Source organism: Crocodylus porosus, unplaced genomic scaffold (assembly GCF_001723895.1).
Source record: "Crocodylus porosus isolate Cpor-Errol unplaced genomic scaffold, CroPor_comp1, whole genome shotgun sequence".
In the NCBI taxonomy this organism is placed as follows: Eukaryota; Metazoa; Chordata; order Crocodylia; family Crocodylidae; genus Crocodylus; species Crocodylus porosus.
This window is the reverse complement of record NW_017728910.1, coordinates 16,824,765-16,850,375: the sequence shown is the minus strand read 5'-3', so window position 1 is coordinate 16,850,375 and position 25,611 is coordinate 16,824,765. Positions and strand designations below refer to the sequence as shown.

The 25,611-nt window shown below is 41.7% G+C and overlaps 1 protein-coding gene and 1 long non-coding RNA gene across 3 annotated transcripts in view; one reads left to right on the top strand and one right to left on the bottom strand.

Annotated features, from left to right (window-relative positions):
• Positions 1-25,611, bottom strand: part of NAALADL2 (N-acetylated alpha-linked acidic dipeptidase like 2) — a 1,056,665-nt gene that overhangs the window by 501,674 nt on the left and 529,380 nt on the right. For both annotated transcript variants that reach the window (XM_019532747.1, XM_019532746.1), the window contains one exon: positions 9,614-9,884. In XM_019532747.1, the coding sequence (XP_019388292.1) occupies positions 9,614-9,884 (271 nt within the window). The remainder of the gene's footprint in view (positions 1-9,613; positions 9,885-25,611) is intronic.
• LOC109308450 overlaps positions 2,253-25,611 on the top strand; it is a 72,930-nt gene continuing 49,571 nt past the window's right edge. Inside the window, exon 1 of the long non-coding RNA XR_002100621.1 lies at positions 2,253-2,515. This is a non-coding gene — a long non-coding RNA (uncharacterized LOC109308450). The remainder of the gene's footprint in view (positions 2,516-25,611) is intronic.

Here is a 25,611-nt window from a genome sequence, read left to right as displayed (position 1 = left end):
AGCTTAGGTATTGGAACCATTCAAATAATCACGTGTGCCAAACTGCACCGGGGTTCCAAACTTAGGCTCACCAACCAATAAATTATTATTACTATCATCTTCATCGTTATCAGGTGCAGGTGATATATTTCTTAATGCAGCTGCATCAGGGAAGAGACTGTGTTCTGTTAGTTTCTTCATTTTTTTTAAAAAGATTTTCAACAGACATTTGCTTCAAAGAGTTTTCACTGGGAGAGGCCTTGTTAGCTGTTAAAGGGTTCACAAATTCTTGCTTGGCCCTCTTAGCTTTGAGCCCATAGCTGCCCAGGGTTATACCTGGAGATAGTCCAACACCCATTTTCTTACAACAAAAGAAAGCTTACAGTAAAACTTTCAGAAAGTTATCTGACATTCATCCTCCTCAGAACTATTTTTAACTGTTACTTATTTTTTAACAGCTCGAGTCTCCTCCCTATCTTATTTATACATTGTATTCTTATAGATTGTCTAGTAAAAAATGGTTCCATCCTTGATCAGTTCAGTTTAAAGCACAACCTTGTGCATTTTCTTCTTAAAAATAATCACACTGTCCTCAACTGCCAAGCAACAAAAGACCTATCGCTCCATGAACTTGATAGCAACTTCTCTTAAGAAAGAGGATAGAAATTGCAAGACTGATTTTTGTATTGTCAATGCTGGCTTCATTTCAAAGTAATAAAAAACATAAATATATATTTAGCTCAGTATAAGAAAATACATCGCCTCTATAAAAGCATCCAAGGAGTTACTGTCATTGATTTACAGATATATATTTCTTTCTCAGACTCCGACAATTTGCTGTATATACTTTATAAGCCAAATAGCTGGTAGGTCTAGATAGCACGTAAGATAGACATATTGTTAAGGCTTCTCCTGACATGATTTATCATGCTGCATCAAAGATTAAAACATTTTAGCCCTGATCCTTTTCAGCTGCCAGCTCTAATTCAGAGCACACTCCTCTACTATTTATACTTTCTCCTGCTTGCCAACCCCTTACAATTAAAATTCAGTGCAATGTTCCAAAAAAGTTTATTTTTATTGGAATGTTTCTATTTTGTGTCCTCATGCCAGATTGACTTACTGTTGAGAGTGCAAGGGACAGACTATTATAGCCAATAAAAAAAAACAAAAAACCATGAGAGCCTTACTGTTCCCTGTGGTATGGGATTAAATAGTAGGTAGCCAGGGATGTCCAGCCAAGATAAGATGTTATCCAGTTCCTACTACAGGGGCTTTTATGTTGACAATGTTCCTTTTAGTTTTATTTTTGTCCTGGTTTCTCTTTCTTAAAAAAGGACAATGGCAATACCTTAATCTCTATTGCATTTTGCTATCACTCATAAATACTACAGTGTTGACTGGGCTAGTAACCAGCTGTTTAGTCTATAGATTAGGCATTCAGTGATTTCATTTTTTAAAACTGCAAGCTCGTGTAGGTGTTTATGACATGCTAAATCCCTATCCTTGCAAGTACAGGAACTCTTTCCATGCAGCCAGTTCACATAACAATAGCTTTAGCAAAGATTGTAAAATGGTGTCTATTATATGCAGTCATGATTTTCCCCTTTGATCCAGTATGCTCACTCTTCACCCTTTGTCTAGAGGTGGTTTTTGTTTCTGTTTGACCAAAGCCTGTTTAAAGTCAATTTTCCACGTTATGAGATTGGAATAATTAAAACGCATCCCTAACAAACACCCATATATTTTTCATATTATCAACAAAGCTGAAGCCGAAACAGCAGCTTGTCTGCAATTTTGCTCTCGTGAGGACTAGTCACTTTGCATGAGGTGACACACATTACTATTTAATTAATACAAGATATGACCTTTTGGAAATTGCATGCTAGAATGCACATTCAAACATCTCCTCTTAGCCTCCAGGTATGCGCTGAGCTACGGATGTGTTACATGTTTATGCACATTTATTTCAAAACTACTCAGCTGCTAAAAGAAGCACAGAGGGCCAATTTGCCTCTGTTTAGGAAGCGGGATGTACTCAGGCACAGTGCAGAAGGGCTTCCGCATAGTTTGGAGTAAATATTTCGAGTAATAAGCAATGAGAGCACTAGTCTTTACTGAACGAAAGTGGCAAGAAGTGGGCATAAAGGCACATGCCCCACTGAAAAAAATTCTGCTGAATTTAAACTTCCCTGTTTCATCCTATGGGCTGAAGAGAGACTTATCTCCAAGCGCCAGCCATTGAAGGAATTACTTCTACCAGTTCTCTCTCGCAGCCAGCCTTTCAGGGCCTCACGGATAACTGTGAGTCTTTAAAGCTCAACTCCTATTGACCTCAGCGGGAATTACACGCTAGGACTTAAGTTGCTGCAATGACTTCATCATTCCTACAGCCAAACTGTTTATAGTCTTCAGCTTATTCCATACTACTAGACTGAAGAATAATGTTTAGCAGTCTTACTCAGCACTGATTCAGCGCTTCTCTCTGAGCAGTCATGCATTTCTCAGAAGCACAGAACAGTTAAGACACAGCCTTGTAAGTATACTGAACCAACCAAGGAAAGCTTTCAGGATCCACACAGAACTTGTAGTTTTATTAAAACAGTAGTTTCTTGTTTGGTTGGTTGATTGGTTTCTTGGGTTTTTGTTTTGTTTTGTTTTGGGTTTTTTGTTTTTGTTTTGTTTTTTTTACAAGTAGCTGGTTAATTCTGTGGCTGAATAGCTCGGGAATTTTTGTCGGTGCCGTCTTCCTTTTCTGTTTGTTAAGAAAACCTGGCAAAGTATATGCAAAAATATGTTAATACATAGTTCAGATGGCACAGTTAAAATTACAAAAAGGCAGCAGATTCTGGAGGAGATTTTCTACTAATTGCTATTTGTGTCTTGAAGATCTTCCCCTTGGTAGTTAAAGTTCTTGCAGCAACATTAATTTGGCTGCTGTGCATAATGTACTGTTTGTCTGTTTTGTTTCTTCTAGGGAAATACGTAGCTTCATATATGAATGCTTGCGTCTTAAAAGACATCCCATAAAACAAACAGGATATGCAATGTGGCTTTGTCTTTGCTATAATACCTTCTGCAGGTCCTGATTGCAATTTTAAATTGTGTAACCTTCATATTGCAGTACCATAGCTTTCTGCCTTTAATTATAGTGGAGTGACAGCTCTGCTGTAGTTAAGGTTGAGCACTGCTTTTTGTTTAAAGGTCAGCTGTACTTTAAAATCTATAAGCTTATTTAGATTTGTCTCGAAATGTGGTGAGCCTAATGATTGCGCAAAGCACTGTCCTGAATTTGGGATCATTTGAGCAATGGGTTTGTGGGATAAAGGCTCTCTAAAAACAGCTGTTTACAAAATCACCCAATTCTCCCACTGTGTGTGTACCTATGTATGTGGAGCAGGAAGAAGACAGGTGGAGATGGCATATGGTGAGGGCAAAAAATCAGAAGAGCCTTGGAGCTGCAGGGTGCATGGGGTAAGCAAAGCAAAGGGCACAAAGAAGAGAATGGTTTATAGGAGCAAAGATGGGACAAGCTGTAGGGGAATATGGAGGGACTGGAATAATGATCTGAAGTGATAATTGGTCAGTTTTTCCATGCAAAACCCTTAGTACCTATCTATATGCCTCATGTCTGTTCCCCTTTCATAAAATTGTCCGAACATGTGCCAGGCTAGCCCCTTGTCTGTTCCTGTGTCTTCTCCCACACTTTTCAAAATGCATCCTCCACTCAGCCTGTGGGGAGAAGGGAAGTGAGAGAGAACCAGGCTCTGCTAGACAGAGCCAGGAGGTGAGGAAATGCTATATGAGAAAGGAATGGATTAATATCCAGCTAGTGTATTCTGTAGCTGGAAAACCATTGCCAAGGAGCCACTTAGAATTAGGCCAGGGATAACAAACGTGTTCAAACAGTGCAAACCAAAGCAACCTAGATTTATCAGATTTTACTACCCCCCCTTGCCCTGATTATACCTTCTGAGATGCTGCCTTCATATATCCCTCATTAAGCCGTAGATATCACCGCCCTGTATACCTGTTAGCTGCTAGTAAAAAGGCATTCTTGTAAGCCAGATACAATCTACATGATTCAGAACCGAAATGTGGCCACGCTAGATCTCTAAAAGTATGCATCTCTCAGATCAAGCCACAGCTTGGCCAAGCCAGTCCAATTAATCCCATTCAATAGTTCTACTGAACACAATAAATGGAACTGGGATTCAAATTTGTGGAACAAACTAGAGGATGTTCTGCCTACTAAATATGGCAACTCTCTACAGCCCTCTCTAGCAGGCAGAGTTAAGAGTCTGTGGATGGTATGCACCTTAACTTTAAGTTCACCTTGCTTTAACTCTTTATATTCTCTATTTCAGACATTTAAAACACAGCCCCCATGCAGTTAGAAAGGCATGAGGCCAACACTTAAAATTCTGAAGTAAATTGTTAGGCATTTGACAATTAATCTTTAATGAATTTATCTCTCCTTTACACTTTGCATCCAATGCATGTGATTTAAGATCTTGGTGCTACACTTTGGTTCTGCTCTTTATATGCTTAGACATAAAATTCACCCCTTTCAGAAGACCAAGAAGATGCCTATGTACCATTAGGTCCTATGTAATTTCTCCTTTGGTGGATTCAAGTAGCATTTTAAATGTGTATACGCTATGTGCTGGATCTAGCTACAAAGGAGTGAATGTCCCCCTATGTGCATAATACAGATGAAATGTAATTTTCTCCCTTAATGTAATCTGTATTTGCTCAGATCTGTTTTGGGGTCTTCAACAATTCTGCAAAGTGTTTAACCTCTCTATGAAATTATGGTCAATATTTCGAGGTTTGTTTTGGCTTTTTTTTAATACAAATACATCAGTGAATGAGTTTCCTCACACTGACCTGGCCTATGTTAAAGTTATTTACATAACCACTATATATATTTCACAAATGACAGGACAAGGTCTCCTTAGAATCCTACATTGACCTGCCTGTCATTCTGATGGGGTAAACAGTATCACCTTTCCAGTTCACGATGAATTACAGAGAAGTAGCAAAGCACACCATCCATCACACTGGCATTAAATAGGTTTTTGAAGTAGATTTCAGATATCACAAATGCTGTTTAGACTGTTACCAGAAAGCACAAATTGGATAGCTCATATAAAATGGCCATATGATGAATGGACATGATGGGTCTTCAAAGCAAAGGAACATGGTTATTCTGCGCATAACCTTGTCAAAACAAAAAACAGAACTGCAGCTCTTCCTGTACCCAAGCTACAATGACCTAAGAATTGTTTAATGGCTTAGCTTGCTACCAATTCAAATGAATAAAATGTACAGATGAATCATTAGTATCAGAACTACAACTACTTTATGAATCATAAATTCTATGCAAAATTATCCACTGTTAAGTATCTGCGTCACATTTGGAAAGGAAATTATTCAATAGTAAAGGAAGGGTGTTTTTTGCTTTGTTTTACAACAGGGGCATGAAACTAACCTAGGGCCCTGGGTTGGATCTAGACCATAGAGCTTCTTGTGAGCTGGATCCAGCCCAGAACAGGAGGGCTACGCTGTGGAAGCAGCAGCTGGGCAGGGGCTGGCACCAGTGAGTGCAGGGGCAATGCAGGGTCCAGCAGCAGGGGGAGCACAGGGTCCTGCAGGGAAGAAGGTCATGCAGGGTCTAGCAGTGGCCAGAGTGCAGGGTATAGTGGTAGCAAGGGCAAGAACAGGGCACTGCAAGAGTGCAGGCTCCAACAGGTAAAGCCAAGTACCCTCTGGTAGTCTGGGTGGGCCAAAAAGATAGTTGTGTGTTTGACATCCTTCTTTTGTAACACATATTTTTACATGTGATCATGCCTCCCCCTAATGTCTTACCCTGATAATTTTAACAACTTTCTACTTACTGATTATGTACTTGAAAATAGACAGCAGAGGCTTACTCTTTAGATGCCAATTACATCACTGCCAATAACTATATAGTTGAAACACATATACCATATGGTTTATGTCTTATTACCAAATGCCATCATGGGTGATATTTATACTTCCCGGTAGGGAGTACTTGGAGGTCAAACTGCAGATCCACTGCAGTTTTCTGGATGCTTGATGTATCTCTAGTTGTAAACCCTAACATAGTTAAAATATGTATTCCTTTAGGTGATACAAACTTGTCTTTTATTTTTGATTCTACAAAGTCCAGAAGTCTACCCTCAACGATACCTGTGCAGTAGCAGTCTGTGTGTATGTGTAAGGGTAAATGCTTGGTTCACTATGCAGCAGTCATAGTATAATGGAGAAAAATTTTGAAATAAGACCTGTTTTGTAGCTTACTGGTAAAAATATTTTTTTTTTTTTACCAAGGCCTCTGGCAGATGTTACATTTAAGATGCAATTAACCAGTTAACATGACTTAAAGTGTAACATGGTCACATGTTCAGGCAAGTAATGGTGTGACAAAAAACCAAAACCAGCCACAAAATGATTACACAAAAAATGTCAAAACTGCATCCTCCCCGCCTTGCCTTAGAGTGCTAGCAGGGGTCTGGCAACACTCCTACCCCTTCAGCAGCGAGCGGAGAAAAGCCTGCAGGTGCAGGCAGACCTGCCTAATCAGAGGTCCTGCTGGGGCCTGGCCACACCCCCCTCAGGTCAGCACCATGTAAAGGAAGAGAGGGCTGCTCTCGCATCCCACAGCTTCTAGCCTGAGCCCCTTGCAGGCATGTGCCTGAATTTCCTTAATCCAGAGGGAATGTCTCTCCAGTTACAAACTGGTTCACCCTAGCCAGGCTAGAGTAACCTGCAACGGTTGAATCAATTCAGCCTCAGGCTGTTAGAATGTATGTCCCTAGCCTAAAAGGACTGTGTGGCAGGGTAGACAGCACTGGGACTCAAACAGGTGCTGGTGCAGTCCTCACACTGCTGCTGAACACATGCTGAAAGGTCAGCAGGGACAACACTGTGCCTGGTTCATGACTGGGGGCAGTTCTGATCTAGCTGATCTTTGACCAGCTCCAGGAACTCAAAGATGCCCAGTGCATCTCCACAGCCAACTGACAATCAGTTGATTGCTGGGCACCTTTGCTGGTGCAGAAGTCCAGGATCATGTTTCCAGGCTCTCCCTGTACTAGCAAATGGACCACAACTGGGATCTGATCCATGATCCCACATGTAGCATGACAGGAAGAGCAATTGCTGGCATCATGAATCCAATCCCATCATGTCTTTAATTGAACGTGTGTCAGTGGCCCAAGAGTACAAACATCTCCAGAGACATTGGATTTCTCATAGCCTCGAATTTATCAGGCCCTTTATTGATCGAGAACACCTGTGCACTTATGGGATTCATCTCGGAGACCAGAACTTTATTGTTCTCTCTTATGGTTTGTGTTCAGGGCCTATTATAATAAGGTGGTGCTGCATATTATTCAAATCTATCAGCTGATAAGATGCCCACAGTGTCTTACATCATATTAATAAATGCAAAAACTTTGCTCAGAAATTATGTTAATTTACCTATTGACTGCAAGACTGGAATACTGAGAACAGGGTTGCTCTAAGGCTATGTAAATTTTGAAAGTTCACTACCAAGTATTACAAAGATATCATGAGCAAACGGAACAGAAATTAGGTTGCATTAATGGTTATCCAAGCCACTAACGTGCTGTCATCACAGAGATGAGTAATTAATGAAAGACAGAGAATACCTTTATTTGGCAGGAGTGCGTGTGGAGAAGGGGGGGAAGGGAATCTCTTCAAAGTTTAATTTTCTTTATACATCTCTGATAACTTAATGTTTTAATCATGAAATGTTGTAGTTTGATAAAAAATTAAGTAAAAGACCAGGGTGATATATCATGTGGTGGAGAGGATGAAAGATGGCACTAATAAAAACCCACCCTTGTTTTTTCATACATATTTATTCAGCCTCACAACACCCCTATGGGCAGGTAAATGAGGAACATCATTGCAGAAACTAAGACAGAACCAGGATTATAATTCAGAAGTCCCTAGGAACTAGGTCTGTGTTCAGACCATTCTTCACTGAAAAGCACTTTCTCTTACTCTTGCTGTATAGTGCCCTCAAGCCCCCAGAAAACTGAATCACAAAAAGTAGGGCTGGATCCCTGGAGATCATTCAGCCCGACCTTCTGCTCAAGGCAGGAACAGCCCTATCTAAACCAACCCAGGCTCATCTAACCTTCAGTGCAGCGGTTTCACAAACTCTAAATAATTTGTTCTAGGACCTGCATAGCTATGAAGTTCTTCTTAATATCTAACCTAGCTCTCCATTGGTACAATTTAAGGCTATTATTCCTAGCCCTGCCCCTGTGAGGACAGAAATCAATTGTTCTCAATCCTCTTTAAAATAACCCTTGTTGTATTTGAAGACTTAGCAAATCCACCCTCAGGCTCATCTTCTCCAAACTAAGGAATCAGTCTTCCACCCATTCCTCATACATCATGCTCTTCTGATATCTAATCATTTTTTTGCCAATCTGCACTGGAGTCATTCACACCTCCTTGTTGAAAAGTAGCACCTAACACTGTGCTCCTAATGAGGTTTGTGCTGAATAGAGTACAACAGAGCTGTTTAACTTCTGGATGGCCAGTAGTCCCCTAATGTCCCCACCACTGCACAGGCAGCCGGGCTCCATTCCCAGCTGTGTGGGTAGCAAGAGCAGCCCCGCTCTGCCACTTGCCATCTCATATACATCATGGGCAAATTTGCCCTTCTCACTGTGCAGACAGCCTGGATCTGCCCCTGCTGTGCCTGCCCCAGGAGTGGTGGCAGGAAACAGATGCTGGAGAGAGAGGTTGAAGATCCCAGCTACCACAGCAGCAGGAGTGACGACAGGGAAGACCAACAGCTAGGCAGGAGCCTGGGGGGCTGCATTTTAACCCCTGACTGCCAGCTGGGTACCTCTAAAAAAGAAGCATCCCTTCTCATGACTGGCATACAATACTCCTGTTAATACATCCCTCTATGTTGGAAGGGATTTTTCACAACGATATTTACTCCCGACTCATATTCATCTTGCTACACAACGTAATGCTCAGATCCTTTTTGCAGAAGCCTAGCCCCATTTTCTGTCTGTGCATTTTCTTGTTCCTTCTGAAATGGAGCACTTCTTATTTGTCCTTACAGAAACATAATCCCATTCATCTCAGATCATTTTTCCATTTCATCACGCTCATTTTGAATCCTAATCCTGTCCTCCAACACATCTGCTACCCCACCCAACTTGGTGTCACTTGCAAATGTAGTAACCATACCCTCAAATCCACTTGCCAAGTCATTAGTAAAGATATTCACAGTGCTGGGCCCAAGACAGATGCCTGAATCCCGCTTGATGCCTCCTCTCCAGATTCCTTTATCCAGTTAAAACCAGAACAGTCCAGTCCATCAGCTGAAAAATACCCAGCCTTTATTTTTTTATTTTCTTAAATTAGCATCACAGGAAGCTGAGCCTGGCTCATTTCAAGGTCTGAGAGGAGGTTCGCGCTTATTTGCTCATTTCTCGTCTGAGCATTTCAAGTTCATTTCCACGATTACCAGTTTCCCGGTTAGAGTTCAATGAAAACTGTTGATTTCTAAATCTATTTCCCATAAAACGACAGAGACAAATGGTCACATTACCTCAAGAGTTCCTTTGGCAGAATAAGCAGCATATGAATACAGGAGGTCTTGGCTGCGAGGGTTTTTGGTGTCTGTGTTACACTGCAGTCCACTAGGATAAAAGCATTCGCCACTTTTTTTCAGAGTCACTGTATTTGAAGAAGAGCCCGGTACATCAAGCAAGACAGAGTAATTTACTAGCTGAACATCTTCGAGGCCACGAGAAGTCCAGTGAACCAGAAGTTGCATTGCAATGTCTGTATCTTCTTTTCTAGGCAACTGTGTCAAATCTCTGGGGGGGGGGTGGAAAAAAACAATACATTATTTTCCTCCCTCAATATCTGTTTACCAGGACTAGATAAAACAGTTCACAATTTCAGTAATGAGAGGCATGGAGTCCGTGAGAGACACCATGTAGTACACTATAGCACCTTTTATCTTTGCAAGTGTTTCCTTAGCAGTGATCAGAAATACATCTCTCTCTCTGTACATCTATATATAGCTTTATGGGAAAGGATAATTTTGCTCTCTAGGAACGAAGTATCCTATTGGAAACCTAAAGGATACCACAGAAATAATTCATAGTATGTTATTATATTAAAAGTATTTACAATTTACATGCAAAATGTGCATTTTCATGCTGAAGTTTTTACTCAGTGAATTTCTGAATGGTTGTTTTTTTATTGGTAGATCAGGGTGCAGAGTTATTTTTAGTGAAAATATACATCTGTTCACCTCAAACCTGATTAAGTTTGTATGATGGAACTTCATTTGGGGTTTAAAAGTGTTTTTAAAAGTATTAAATATACTACACAAAACTTCAGGAATTGGGTACATTTTACAGACAGGAAATCTAAGTCATAGAGCAGGTCAGTAATGAGTGCATCATCACCAACAGTTACATTGACAGAGCTCGCTGTGGAATTTAGTAGTGAAATGTTAGCCCCATTGAAGTTGATGACAAAGCTCCTTTTAACTTCAGCGGAGCGATACTTTTAAATCATTAAACTAAACCTAATTTTAAATATGATAAAGTAAAATAAAAATAAATTCCCACAATCTAGACAAATGGGCAGATAAGTCCATATTATTATTTAGTAAAAAATCTGAAATAAAATTACAAAATTATTCAGCAGCTCATTTTAGGGGAAAGAAATCTACTAATTTTGTATTAAACCTATCTGAAGTTTTCTTTCTTGTAATCCTATCAAATTCCAGCCCTCCAAAAGAAACGGTTTGAAGTCAAATTTTAAAAATATGCAAAAAAGGGCTTTTGGGGTACATTTGTTCAACCAACTCTATTTTCCGCCCCAATTTAATTTTCAGTCACATCTATTAATTATTATTCATCATCCAATAGTGCTAAGCAAAAGTAGCACAAAGGCGGCCATGGTCTCAGCCCTCAGGCGCTTCCAATTTACTTGAAACACAGTAGAGTTGTCAGTGTATTCCACTGTAAAGAAGTAAGCAGAATGCACTTTGAAGAAACTCAAAGCTCAGTGATAACTCAACAGGTTGAGAGTAGCCAGATTCTTTAAAATGGATTTATAACAGAGAAAAAGCAAACCTTAATATTCTCTAGATACCACTAGCATGTTCCCTTCTCCCCCAAAGCTTCTGGTTTTAAAAATACTTTGTAAAACACGCAAGCAACAATTTTTCCTGTGATACTGCATCATCACATTAGTAACTTTGCAAAGGGGCAATTGTGGGGGGAAGGAAGAGAGTGCTGGAAAATTTGTTAGAATGATATATTTGACCTAAATTCAGCAGGCAAAGGACCTGCAAAGCAGAAAAGAACTGTGCCACTAAAACATCCTAATATATTATTTGCATGAAAGTTTTCCTCGGCCTTCATACCTACAATGGAGAGATGCCTGTGCCAATATCCTGGCAGGCAGCATAATGAAGTGTCATGCAGAAAACCTGAGTCTAGAAGCGATTTTGGCAATATTGCTCCACAGGCCAGCAGAGACCATGAATGGGTAGTTTTTGGCTTCCATGGGAAAAATACAGTTTCTATCACTGCTAAACACCTGCTACTGGATGGTCTACAGACTGCCAATGACAAGAGACCTAAAGGAAACAATGGATTTAGTTTTACCAGCTCCAGAGCCAATGGAAAAGAAACATACTTGCAGAAAGTATGCTAAGGATGGAAAGGAAATCCTGAAAGGAAACTACTAAGTCTTTGTTTTGATGCGTAAAAGGCTTGCTATACAAAAAATGAGTAAATGATTCTAGCATAACCGAGTGGCAGTGAGGGGGACACTTGCTCCAATCCCCAACTTCGGGAGCAGGGCACAAATATAGCAGCCATCATGCTGCAGGCCTAGCCATCGCTATCAGGGGCAACCTGTCTGAAACTACTGTCCCATACACTGCTGCCACCCAGTGTGCAGAACTGCCCAGTTATGCCTCTGGTTACAGACTTAAAGAAATCTTATACTGAACTCAGGCCTCATGCAGACATTCGGTTTCTCCTGGAACAGCCATTGCTCTCCCAGGAGAAATCATGACTGTACAGGATTTTTCTCCTAGATTAAAAATGGCAACTAGAGGAAAAAAATAACCTGGGAATAACCAGAGTTAAATTACTTCTAGAAGAGTTTCTCCTGGGACAGCAAATGTCTGTATATGCTGTGGCTTCTCTCAGAGGAGAGCATAGTCCTCCAGCATCCCCCCAAGAGAGATGGTATCACTTGCTGGACTCTGCTGCTCCAGCAGAGAGCAGAACATACCACCTTCATGATTGGCACATTGTGCAGCAGGAAAACACAATGAACATAGTGATTGTCTGGGTCAGCCAATCACGGCAGCTTTATGCAGTGCTGCTATCTGTTTCCAGGCACATCTGTTGCATGCACAGGGTCTCCCCTGCAGTTGCCCAGTGTCATCACTACAAGCTCTCCACTCCTTAAGGCCTCAACATTCAAATGTCTGTACACACAGCTCTGGATAAGTTGCCCAGATTACTTGAATATGTGTACACAGCTGCTATCATTACTTCAGCTGCATTTTGTATGTAAAAATATAATTAAAAGGACTGAGACTCAGAGATAGAACCCCAATGACATATTAGCATCCAAACAGCCACATAATTGAGAGCTCTGCTTACAGCTACCTGGAACAGCTTGTTACACACTAGATTTGGTATGTTCAAAGGCCAAATTCTTAAAGGTATTTATTTTTCTAACATCCCCTAGTGATTTTTTAAAAAGCATCTATACAGTTATTTCTTAAATCAATAGCTGAACAATGGACAGCTGTTGAAAACAATGACTAAAATCAACAACCTTTTGAAAACTTTACTCAACAGCTATCCACAGTTTTAGGAACCTCAATCACATTTTAAAAAGTGGTCTAACTGTCCATGGAAAACATTGATTTCAATAGGTTTGGATTGGGACCAAGGTGAGAGTCAGAAAGGAAAATGTGTCAGTAATAGGGTGGTCATCACAGAAGACAGTCCGGTTGTCCTCTGCCAAAAGAAAAAGAGAGGACATAAAGGTGTCAGGTTTTGTATCAATAGAGGACAGAGTAGCAGAAAACCGGAATGTCCTCTATGATGGCCACCCTAGTCAGTAACCTAGCACTTACACATCTATTACCAATACTAACTTATAGCTTAATAGTCCATTAATTAAGTAACATTGACTACACACATATTAGCACAAACTTAAAATAAACAGAAACATAATACCACATTACAATAGTGATGAACTATCCACTGTCAAAGATAATACTTCATAGCTAAACAAGAGAATTTAATAGTAGCACCACAATGGGACATAAGTTATAGCATTTAGATCTTAATAAATAAAAGTCTACTAAAATAAATTGTATAAAATACATATTAGAATCAAATCTGCTACACTGCCAGTTACTAGTATTTAAAGTTCAAATAGTCTTACAAGAGCACTGGGCTTATGTTAAAGACTTCAGAGATCTTGTCAGGAGGAATAATTATCAAAGGTCACTCTTCAGATTTAATCTTCCTAATTTATCTAAAATAAGTCTTCAAGCAAGCTACACAAAATGGACAAGTTAATCCAATCAGTAGTATATTACAAGTCCCCAATTTCATCGGCTGAGCCTTCTAATGCAATGACATATACTCGGACAGTGTAGAAACATACCAAGTTGTTTGATTAACACAGTCAGTACCCGAAGATCCACATTTCCCACAGGTGCTAGCAACATTAATAGAATAAATAACCGAAAGCCACCCAAATCATGCAAATTAGATTGTGGCACACTTCAACAAGTAGGCTGCTTCAGTAAAAGTTTGATATAAAAAAAAGACTCAATTCAAATTATTCACTTAATAATAGAACTAAAGACTGTTTCCACTCCATAATTAAATCAGCATTACTTTGAAACTTTGGTGACAATATATGTGATTAAATTAAAGAAATGAAAATACTCACTATTTATTTTGTAATTTCCTTACAGCACATCAAAAATCAAATTACATATCATAGCACAAATTGTATTGAAACAACTGAGCAAATATGAGGTTCCTTTCATATGGTTTGTAGAGAATGCAATGTAGCAACGTTGGTGGAAAAAAGAAATACTGAACCAAATTACTCTCTAGTAAAAGTCTATAAAGCCAGTGTATTTACATCAGAAATAAATTTGTTCCATTAAATTTATGACATACTGCCTCAAAGGCAGAAACAACAGTATTTTTAACAACATTCCAAATTCTAAAACCCAGAAAGTATTTGAAGATTGTTCCTTATCAGTTAATGAGCAAACCAGCTTCATACCTCATATCAAATTACCTTCAATACTGTTACTAAGTAAGGTAAGCCCATTTCCTTTTTTTTCCTCTTTTGAATATTGATAGAATATTAAAACTGGCAATAAGATAAGACACGTGAGCTATAAGAAGGAACATGTCTTCTGGATCATTATGAGACTGCCTGAGATACTAATATCCATACTTGGTATTAGGCAATACTTCATTCAACAAATTGCTCCACTGAAATTATTGAGAATACCCGTGAAGCAAGTGACCAGATCTTCAGTAGCTGTAAATCTGCATAACTCTGTGGAAGATAAAAGAGCCACAAGAAATTTGTGATTTAGCCTGATGCAGTTACAGGGATTAGAATCTGACCCAAGTATATTTAATGAATAAGTACAACAATCAAAATAATGCAACATCTTTCCTCCAGGGATCTCAAGGAGCTGTTCCAAGATTAATTAAGCTTTAAAACACTGACATAGATGGATCTTGGATACTCTATGCAGACTCAGTGAAGACAACAGAAGTGTAACTACGGATGGACAGCTGGGGCACTAGCGCTTGGCATCAATATTGAGAGGGTACAAAAATGACAGCAGCTGCCAATGCCCAAGACATACAAAGTGCTTGTTACACCTGCAGAAAATAATACCCTGTGCAGCCCCAATGAAGATGGGCAGGTTAAAGCAATGGTACAAACATATCCAAAACCACAGAGAGACAAAGATTTCTTAGTGTGATATGTTTTATTGGACCAGCTACATAGTTGAGATAAAGTTAAATTTATGGTCTAGAAACTGAACTTACACATAAATTGATATATGTGATTGGAAACTAGTTCAGATTTGTAACGCGACAGAAGTTAAATACACATAAACCGCTTGCAAATGGCTGTAACCAGTTTAAGATAAACCTGGATGAATGTAGTATCAGATTTAACTGATTTAGATTAAATTGGTTTATTGAAATTCTGTCCTAGATCCCCTCTGAATTCAAGTTAATTTACAGTCCCCTAGTATCCCAGGATGCATTGCACCTCCCTTACAAGCCCCCCTCACAGGGTGGGTGGGCTAGCCTTGCCCCAAACTGCCTGCTCCGGCCAAGCAGTGCTCTCGTGCTGCCTGGCTTCTGGCTTGGGCCACTGCAGGCATATATGGCTGCATTTCCAGAATCAAAAGTGAATGTTTGTTCACTTGCTTATCAGTTCAATCTATGCAGCTTAGACTAATCTGTGAAGACTGACTTGATTTAGCTTCAGGCTTTTCGGTTCTCTGTGCTTAGCCATGGAGTCCTGAAAGGGAAAGAAGATATGATGCCTTATTCAAAGAAATGAACCTGGTCGGTTTGCCCTTCTTTGAGATGATGAAAACATCAAGAAAGTCTTTATGAATACGTATTGCCATGTTTCCTCAGGAAGACATGAGGCTTTTATCACTCCCTGACCTGTTAAATGGTCCAGAGACTAAATTTAAGATATTAAAAAGTTCAGACTTTCTGTGATAAAGTTTGAACGAGTCAAGCTACTATGGTTTAAGCCTGGAAGTCCTAAAGCTAATAAAAACAATTTAGGATGATGAACTGCACAGACACCTGTGATAGTGCTAAGGTTTTATGCAGCCTCAAAGCAGTATGACAACATCAAAAGAAAAGACTGCACCAGATGCTTATAAAAAGAAATCACACAACAGAAGAATTTCATTTTAAAACTGGTGACCAAGGGAGTGTGAAGCTGAAGCAACACAATAGGAAGTGATTTGTTGTAGCAACACTCCTTTCACCATTGCTTCCTAAGAGAGGAAACAAATCATACAAAAATAATAGGCCAGCTGTGGCACTGGAACACTTAGAAATAAACGTAAGGGGTTCCTGAGGAAGTATGATTGCTTGGCATATAAATTAGAAGTTAGTTTCATTTAGTGGATGCAAATGGAAAAGGTGATGATAGGTGGCACTGCATCAGAAACTCCCACTGAATTTAATATAGGTCCATGGGAAACTAGGGCCATCTTTGCCCTCTGCATCTTTATTTCCCTATTCCTTGCAATAACTGTGTGTGTAAGGCCACAGGAGAAATGAAAGGCATGTCTTCAGCGTGCGAGGTTTCTCTATACAGAATACCTCCTTTTCCTACATGGCTTTCTGGGACTCTGAAGACAATCTCTAGTAACAGGTCCCAATGCAAAACCCAGGTCTAAGAAAGGATAAGGACTTTGTCTCAGTCATCCTCTCCTGCAGGAAAAAGCCTCATGGGAAACCCTTAGATGATATAATCTGAAATGTAAATGTCTTTCACCCAAATCATGTGAGAAAGAAAAAGTGGGGGAAACGTATGAAGAGTTGTTTATAAATAGAAAGAAATGCCACAATAGTTATAATATGAGAAACAATATGAAACTGCAGGATAAAAGTAGAAAAGAATGAGAACAGGTTTTGCAATATGCAGTAATCAAGCTTTATTACTGAGAAAAAAGCAAATTCTTTGCTCTTGGAAATACGTTCTACTGCTTTTCTGCTGACCAGTTAAAAAGAAGTCATGATAGGTATCTGGGAAGGGAAAGGAGAAAGAGAAAGAAAAAGAAAAAAGAAGACACAGAGAAACAAAGCGCATCAGTAATAAAATACCCATATCACCAGAGATTGAAACCTCCTCTCCCTAATGCTCTTCATGGGGATATATATTTAAGACTAGCTGTCCGTCTTCCACTTAGCAATGTCCCCAGCATGACACACACTGGTCCCCATTTTGTTGCAAGGTGATATATCCAAAATCAAATGAGACCCAGACCAAGAAACAGAAAAGCTGAAGAATACAGTCAGAGCTGGTCCCTGGTGGCTCTTTGGAGTCACCATCCTGGCCTCGTCCAGCAGAAAGTTGTCCAGGCAGATCATGCTACCCTGAGCCACTTGACAAAGGATAGAGAAGATGTACACAATCTTGGAGAAGTCCAAAGCACCAAAGAGGTTGCTGAGAGCAATAAAGATGGGTTGCAGCCAGGGCAATCCAGGACAGCATGGAAGAGATTCTCTTCCACCTCCTCTTTGCAGAAAGGGCAGGGTTCTGGCACTACTGGATCTAAGTGAGGGACAAGGGTGCCCATGACCAGGGCCTCACATTATACATTATATTAACCACTATTGTAGGTTAATAGTAAAGGATAGCTTGTATAGACAGTGACAGCCCAGATGGGCTTGTTTTGGTGTTGCTGCCATTAGGTGCTGCCTCTACTTTGAGTCAGGATGGGCGGCAAAGACATTTGCATGATGCACTTTGACTATCCGCATGTACAGGCTGCCTTCCACCTACAAGCCCTGGGGTGCCTGCTCTTTGCTGGTGAACACTTCCCTTGGCAACTGCTGCTCTTTACTTTCCTGCATCAGGTGGCGGACCTCAACTTCAATCAGGAGCATTTCCTTCTGGATCCTGATCACTTTAGCTGTGGCAACCTCCTGCCTTTGTACCGCAACCATGCCTGGGCCTGAATCTGACTTCAGAGATATTTCTGGTTCACCTGATTAAAGACACTATCAATAGTACTATAGTATAATCAAAAGGAAGAGTGCATTAATAAAAAATCATGGTACAGCAAACAATAAATAATTTAAAAGCTCAGAGATCCAAATGACCTACAAGCTATCAAACAGAAAAGCTGGCCATCAAATTAAAAGTTTATTTTTCTTACCTTTTCCCAGGAACACAGAAAGCAAGGTCTGTATTTCTAGTCCCATACATACTTGTCTACCTAATGTATCCCAAATGTCTCCAGCCCCAAAGCGCTGTGCAATCTTATACAATCTTTAGTTTCTCTGGTGAACGTGTCAACAAGAATGATGACTATCATGTAGATGTGTTTATATCAGATGTAGAAACTCTTTTAATGGTGCTGTTAATGACCTTTGCTCTCCTAGGCTAAGTACAGACAATCAAAAAGCCTCAGGTGGAATCAATCAAAACTTCATGGGTTTCTCTAAGCTACGAAGAATAAATTGGGAAGGAACAGAACACAAATTCTGCCATAGAGGGATGCCTGCACTGGTCCAGGCCAGGAGGCTGGGGCACTCAAGCATGTCTCCTATCATGCCAAACAGGCAGGAAGGTAGCCGAGCCCAGCTGATCAGCAGCCCCAGCCTGACTGGCTGCTGGGTATATGCCCCCATCCCACTGCTACCAGCTGCAGGGAAAGGGAGAACCAGCAGAGAACCTCTTTTCAATGCCCCATCCCCACCTTTTCCACAGCTGCGCATGGCAGCAGGAGGGTGAATGGGGGGAAAAGCAGAACAACCCCCACCCAGCCCTGGTCCCTGCCCCAGCCAGAATAGTTGGGGGGGTGTTTTGGGGGGCTCTCCTCTCCCTGCTGACTGGCTCAATGGGGCTGGGTAACATAGCCCTGGCTTAGCCAATCAGGAGGGAAGGGGAGAAAGCCCCCCATGGTGCACCCTACCCCAGCAGTTCTGGCTGGGTCAGGAGGTCTGAGGCAGGGACCTCTACTTTCCCCCTCATCCTCCCTTCACCCCCGCAACCTTAACGGTTGGCAGGGAGTGGGGCTGCATTCCCCAGCCAGTCAGTAGGGAAAGGAAGAAAGCCCCCTGTAGTCCTCCACCCCAGTGGGTCTGGGGGTGGGGGGGAGGGCAGGAGTGGGGGCCTCCACTCCCCACCTCCCATGGGCTGGCTGACAAATGCAGGCAGGCTGGGAGCAGAAGGTTTGTTGCCTTAGCCTGAGGGCAGAACCAGCCTGTCATAGAGATATCTCAGGGTGGGAGGGGTTTGCAGGGGGCCACAAGACATCCTGGGATGCCAGAGGACAGGAAACTAGGGTGATTCACTAGTCTAGGTCTGAAATAATTAAATTCTGCAGATTCCCACTCTCAAATTCATTGAGCTGTCAGTCCCCCTTTTGCATACCTGTTTCCAATGTACACTGCCAACGTGCTTCAGTAATCCTGTTTTTGAAGTGTTCACAGATGAGGCAGTGGCACTAACACGCATAAAGTATGTTGCAGCAGTAGTATACATGAGACTAGAAGGATGTGAAGAGATGTATACTGTACTGCACTCTCTCATTGAAAGAGATTAAGTACCATCATGGCCACCATGAACAATGCTTCTCTGTGATTTGGGAAGTGTAACAATACCTTACAGCACAAAAGACAGTTGTAACACCACGGAGCATTTTTACACAGGTAAGTGCCACAGCACTGAGCGCTTTGAGAAGCACCCGGTGCTGCGCCACTTGCAGTTGTATAAGCAGTGAAATGCGCATCAGTGAAGAAAATAGTGGCGGTGCACTTTTGAACTAAAACACCTTGGAGGTGTTTTAGTTCAAAAGCACACCACCACCATTTTCTCCATGCTGATGTGCATTTTGCTGCTTATACAACTACAAGTGGCGCAGTATGATGCACGTCAGCTCCTGTGTGGAGCAGACTCTATTAACTGAGCTGGGGCTGGAGTAGGGAGCTCGATTAATCAAGCTGGGGCAGACTCAATTAACTGAGCTAAGACAGGCTGAAATGGGGGATCTCCAGCACGTCCGAGAACTAAAAGGGTACACGTATAAGTGCCCAGGGTGAAACTATTTTCAGGTGTCAGCATGTTCATTGATAAAACAACAGTGTGTGGATTACTCAAGTACATTCCCATGTGTGCCATTTTTATTAGGTACGAGAATGACCAAGAGTAGCTTTTCTGGCAAGACAAAAGACATTTGATGGGTATAACCTACCCTCCAAACTCTGTCCATTCCTGCCTGATGGGACATTACATGTATTTCTCAACACAGGGAAGTGATGAACGCACAGTCTATTCTAGTGTAGTTAGAAACATCTTCTATTCAAATGTAACGTATATTTCTGCCATATCACTGGGACCATTTGTAGATCTGCATCCGTATATCTGCTCTATGAATGTTATACGGGACCTATGACAGAGAGATTGTGCTATTAGCATAAAACTGTATGATTTATGATGCCTTTTATTTCCCACAGATATAGTATGAATATAATTTATAAAATTGGAAACAGTCCATAATAGAATATTGTGGTTCCAGACACATTTTTGCAGTCCTGTAACAAAAAAATGGTTTTGATTTATTTCCAGAATTTTAGGGCATTGTGTGTACTAAGCCCTCTAGGTATTTTGGGGGGAAAAAAATAATGCAAGCAACTTCATGCTTCCACTTACAAAACACTGCACGGTGCATTCTAAGAAATACTTTTTAAACAAAAACTTTCTAGCCACTTCCCCCCGCCCCCTTCAAACAACTTCATCAATCCTAGCCTCCATATTTTCTTGCAACTACTTGTCATCAGAAGATGAGCTAAATATCAGTCCTAAATAGGAATGTGTTCAGTTGTGTTAATTCAGGTAACAACTTTTCCTGGTACACCTAGCAGCAATAAATATTTTTGGTTACAGCAAAGCAATAAGGGCAGGGTCTAATGCTTCACTGCTTTCAATAGAACTTCCACTTGCAGCAGCATTTGGAAAAGAAACAAAAACCCATGTGTATTTTGTATCCAGTAATAGTGAATAAGCTCCTTCATTCATAGTTTGACATAGTTCTTTTGTTAAGGCAGAGGGGGGAAAAGGTTTTATTTGTAAAAGTCTCTTGTAATCTACTCCCTAGATAAGTTAGTAAGTTAAAACACTTACTTGAATGGCAGCATCATTACTTTTAAATCGCTAACCATTTTCTTCAATTTTAAACTTCTTAATCTGTCCTTTCTATCTTAATAATAAAAAAACACCAAAAATAAACCAGCAGCAAGAGCTGTAAATATGACGTAAATACATAGTGCAAGGAGCTGCAACCCTTTCAAGGCAGGGATTGGAACGACTCAGTCTTGTGCAGACCAGTGGCTTTGGCAGTGGGTCAATGGTGGCAGGGCTTTCTCTGCACCCTGCCAACGAAACCAAGGAGCTCTGAGCTTAGCCTGTGCTGCTGCTCCTTCTCTTAGGGCAGGACAACTAGACACTGCTTCCGAGCTGCTGCCACTTTGGATCCAGCCCGTGGATCTTATGGAGCCAACCCCTGTCATAGCACATTCATTTGCATCTGGTGGTAGACGATAAGCAATGTCTTAACTCTCATAACACACACACAGTATGAAGTTAGAGCCATCAAACAAACAAACAAACAAAAAACCTGAATGACTGAGGTTTGTACAAAGCATCTCATTAATCCAATTTTGAAAGAAAAATATCTGCCAACAACCAATCCCCCAGAAATACTTTATATTTTAGTAATGAGCTCCATATCGAAAGGTCTCGTTGAAATCATGCAACAAATGATCTGCAAATTCTGTTCACACAAATCCCACCTGTGAGATCCACAGATGGTATGTGTGAACACCAACTGGCATTACAAATGTTTCGTTGGATCATGGGAAAGGAGGGGTGGATGGGACCTCACAAGTCTAGTCCAGATTCTGATCAAGGCAGGATCATCCCTGACTAAATCATCCTAGGCAAGTGACTGTCTACCCTGTTCTTCAAAACTTCCGGGATGGAAATTCCATTCTTTCTCTAGGTACGTTGTTCCAAGACATCCTTTTTATATGGGATAGAGTCCGGGAACCTCTAATTTGGTAGTTGTACCAGTTGTATTCTTTATGGATCATACCCAATAAGTCCATGTGAAAAAAGTAATTTCAACAAATAACAACAAATTAGTAATTTCCTATGACAAAGCATACTTGAACTGCTCAAAATCTGATGTTCACATTTGACAGAAATTGTCATTCCCTACCATATGTAAGCAAAACTAAGAGCACTTTGGCAAGGGACAGACATTACACATAAACCAGTTTAAGTGATCAGAAACTGTTCAGTGCACATAAACCAGTCTGAGATAAACCTGGTTGAATGTAGTATCAGACTTAACTGATTTGCCTCAAACTGGTTTATGCAGCGTCTCCCCCAGCATGCTTTCTGGGCTGGGAAGGGCTCTCTGCTCCACAGCAGGGCTGGGCCCTCCCCTCTGCTCCCTGGCTGCAGCTCCAGAGACTGCAGGCTGCTTCTCCCTCCCCTCACCACTTCCTGCTAAGCAGGAATTCCCCCTTCCCCTCTGCCTTGCTGAGGGGGTGGCTGTGTATTAGCTACCAGACCACATGCTGGCTAGGTCCCTGCTGAATCAACAGGCAGAATCTACAAGTAGCTGGTAATGTCCCTCTGTTTTCTTAACTGGGCGATAAACACTGTTATCAATTCCCTGCTGGGCTAATCAGAGGTCCTGCCAGAGCCTGGCCACGCCTCCCTCAGCTCCATTCTGTGGAAGGAAGGGAGGGCTGCTCTAGCATCCCCTGGTTTCGAGCCTGAGCCACTGCAGGCATGCGCCTGTATTTATGGGATGTCTGTCCAGTTACAAAACTGATTTAGCCTAGCCGGGTTAGACTAACCTGCAAAGATTGAATCAATTCAGGCTCAGGCTTTCTGAATGTCTGTCCCTAGTCTTTTACATGTGCTCTGTGGGTGAGGGGGATGGCGCTTAATTAAAGCAGCTCTGAAAGCTGCTCTAATTACAGTGCTGCAGCATCTTCTGTATTAGCATCCCCACAATTAAAAATGGCAGTGTGGGAGCTTGAACTAAAGTTTGTTCAACAAGCTTTGGTTCAAATCATCCCCACTGCCATTTTTAAGCAAAGGAATGCTGATACTCAAGACATGGGAGGCTACTGGAATGTGATAATTGCCATACTCCAGCAAGCTCGATTAATCAAGTAATTACAGCACGTCAGATCAGCCTCCATGCTCATGTAGGGACACCCTGAAAGGTGCAGTATGAAATCAACCAATTAACCAATTTAACGCTTAATGCAGAAGTTCTAAAAAAAATTTTCTACAGTTCGGAAATACACAAATCTGAACAGCAGCATTGTATTATGTGTAGAGGACCATAACACCTCGTCTCAAAATGGGAAATGTATGCACAACCACCCATGCACCCTACCTCTTTTGAGCTCAGTTGTCTCCAAACTGTCCCAGGGGATGGGGAGAAAAGAGGGAAAGAAGGAAGAGAAAGTGCAGAGTGCTAGAAAACAGGAACAGGGGGTTCAGACTGCTCAAAAGTTGGAGGGAGTGGGGGGTGCACAGCACCAGAAAGAACAGGAGGTTGGGGAAGGGAGAGGTGAAGAGTGCTGGAGAGCCAGGTGAAACAGTCCAGTTTTAAATAGGTCATGAAAGTCTCACTGAAAACAGGACAAAACTTTCATTTGACAGGGTGCCCAGGACTCGTTTGTACAACAGGACTGTCTGGGGAAAAAAAACAAAAGCTATGGTCACCCTACGCTTCCCTCCCACTTAGTGCAAAACAGCTCCCCTTCCATTTGTGATCACAGAGTAACAGCAATTGCTTTATAAACATGAAAACTGAAAAGCATTTAATGCACTTATGGAATACACTCATCATAGAAGTTGGGTCGGAAGGGACCTTGTAGATCTTCAAGTCCAACCCCCCCGCCTGGGCAGGAGAAAAACTGGGCTCAAATGACTCCACTCAGGTAGGCATCAAGCCTCTTCTTAAAGACCCCCAAGGTAAGAGCCAGCACCACTTCCCTTGGAAGTTGGTTCCAGATCCTAGCCGCCCCGACTGTATAGTAGTTCTTACAGATGTCTAATCTAAACCTCCCTTCTAGTGTGCTTACCTCACCCCAAATTTTGGTATCATCAGCAAATTTAAACAGGTTGCTTTTCATTCTGTCATCCAAATTGCTGATAAAAAAATTGAACAGCGTGGACCCAACGATCGAGTCCTGGGAGACTCCGCTGCCTGTTTTCCCCCAGGTTGAATATGACCCGTCCACCACCACCCTCTGAGTACGACCCTTCGGCCAATTTGCAATCCATCTGACTGTGTAGGCATCAATGCCACAGTCGCCCAATTTCTTAATGAGGATGTACTCCTTGATGATCTTTTCAAAGAGTTTCCCTAGGATTGAGGTAAGACTGAAGGGCCTATAGTTGCCCGGGTCCTCCCTCCTCCCTTTTTTAAAGATGAGGACATTAGCTATCTTCCAATCATCTGGCACCTGGCCTGAGCACCATGAGTGTTCGTAAAGCCGTGCCAAGGACCCTGCCGTAACCCCAGCTAGCTCCCTCAACACCCTGGGGTGGTAGAGCATCTGGACCCGCTGATTTGAACACGTCCAGTCCCTCCAGAAGCTCTCTAACATGGTCCTCCCCAACCTGAGCTCTGGGGGCATTCCCCTTGAGTCCGTCTTGCATCATGGCGGGGAAGTCCCGGTCCCTACACAAGAAAATGGAGGTGAAGAACTGGTTAAAGAGGTCTGCTTTCTCCTCTGGCACAACCACCAGATTGCCCAGAGAATCTTGCAGGGGCCCTACATTTCCCAGGGCCTTCTTCATCCTCCCTATATATATTTGAAAAAGGACTTTTTATTATCTTTGATCTTGGACGCTAGTCCTGGCTCTATGTGAGCCTTAGCTTTCCTGACAGCCCCCTACAGGCCCGAGCAGAGGAGGTATACTCCTCTCTGGAGATAGCCTCTCCCTTCCACCTGTTGTGCACTGTCTTTTTGGCAATCTGGCATTCCCGAACACCCTTGGTGAGCCAGGGGGGCTTTTGGGCACTCTTGCAGCCCTTGGTTCTTGTTGGGATGGTCACCCCTTGGGCCCTGAGTATCGTCTCCTTGAGGAACGACCACTCATCCTGGGCACTGAGTTCCCCTGCTCTCAAGAACCCCAGCACCCCTCCCACTAATCTCCTCAGCTCACTGAAGTTGGCCCTCTTTAAGTCTAGGGCCACTGCCTTACTGCATGCCTTTGCCACCTTGCGCTGGATGGTGAATTCCAGCAAACGATGATCACTATCACCCAGGTGGTCAAGAACTTGGAGACCCCTTACATAATGTAATTCAGCATATGAAAAAAAGACCCCCAGGTAAGGGAAACAGATTCCTATAGAGCCCTGCCAATTTATCCCATCTCAAGATCTGCCCTGATGAAAATTAGTGAACTGTGAGCAGAAGAGCTGGGGACTAAATCACAAGCAAGTTTTTATTTCTATTCTTACATTTTATTTTGGACTCCTGGAATTAGGTTCTGCTGGTCTTGCTTCACCAAAGCTAATTACAAAGACATTAACTTTCCAATTTTTCATGCTATTTCAGAATGCTGGCCTGGGCACCTACTAAAAAAAGGATTCCCAACTTCGTTGGCATGTTTGAAAACACTCCACCAACATCTTAGGTGAGGTCAAAAGAGAGGCACTGAGGTAGAGAAAAACACAATTCATCATTGCCTGATTTA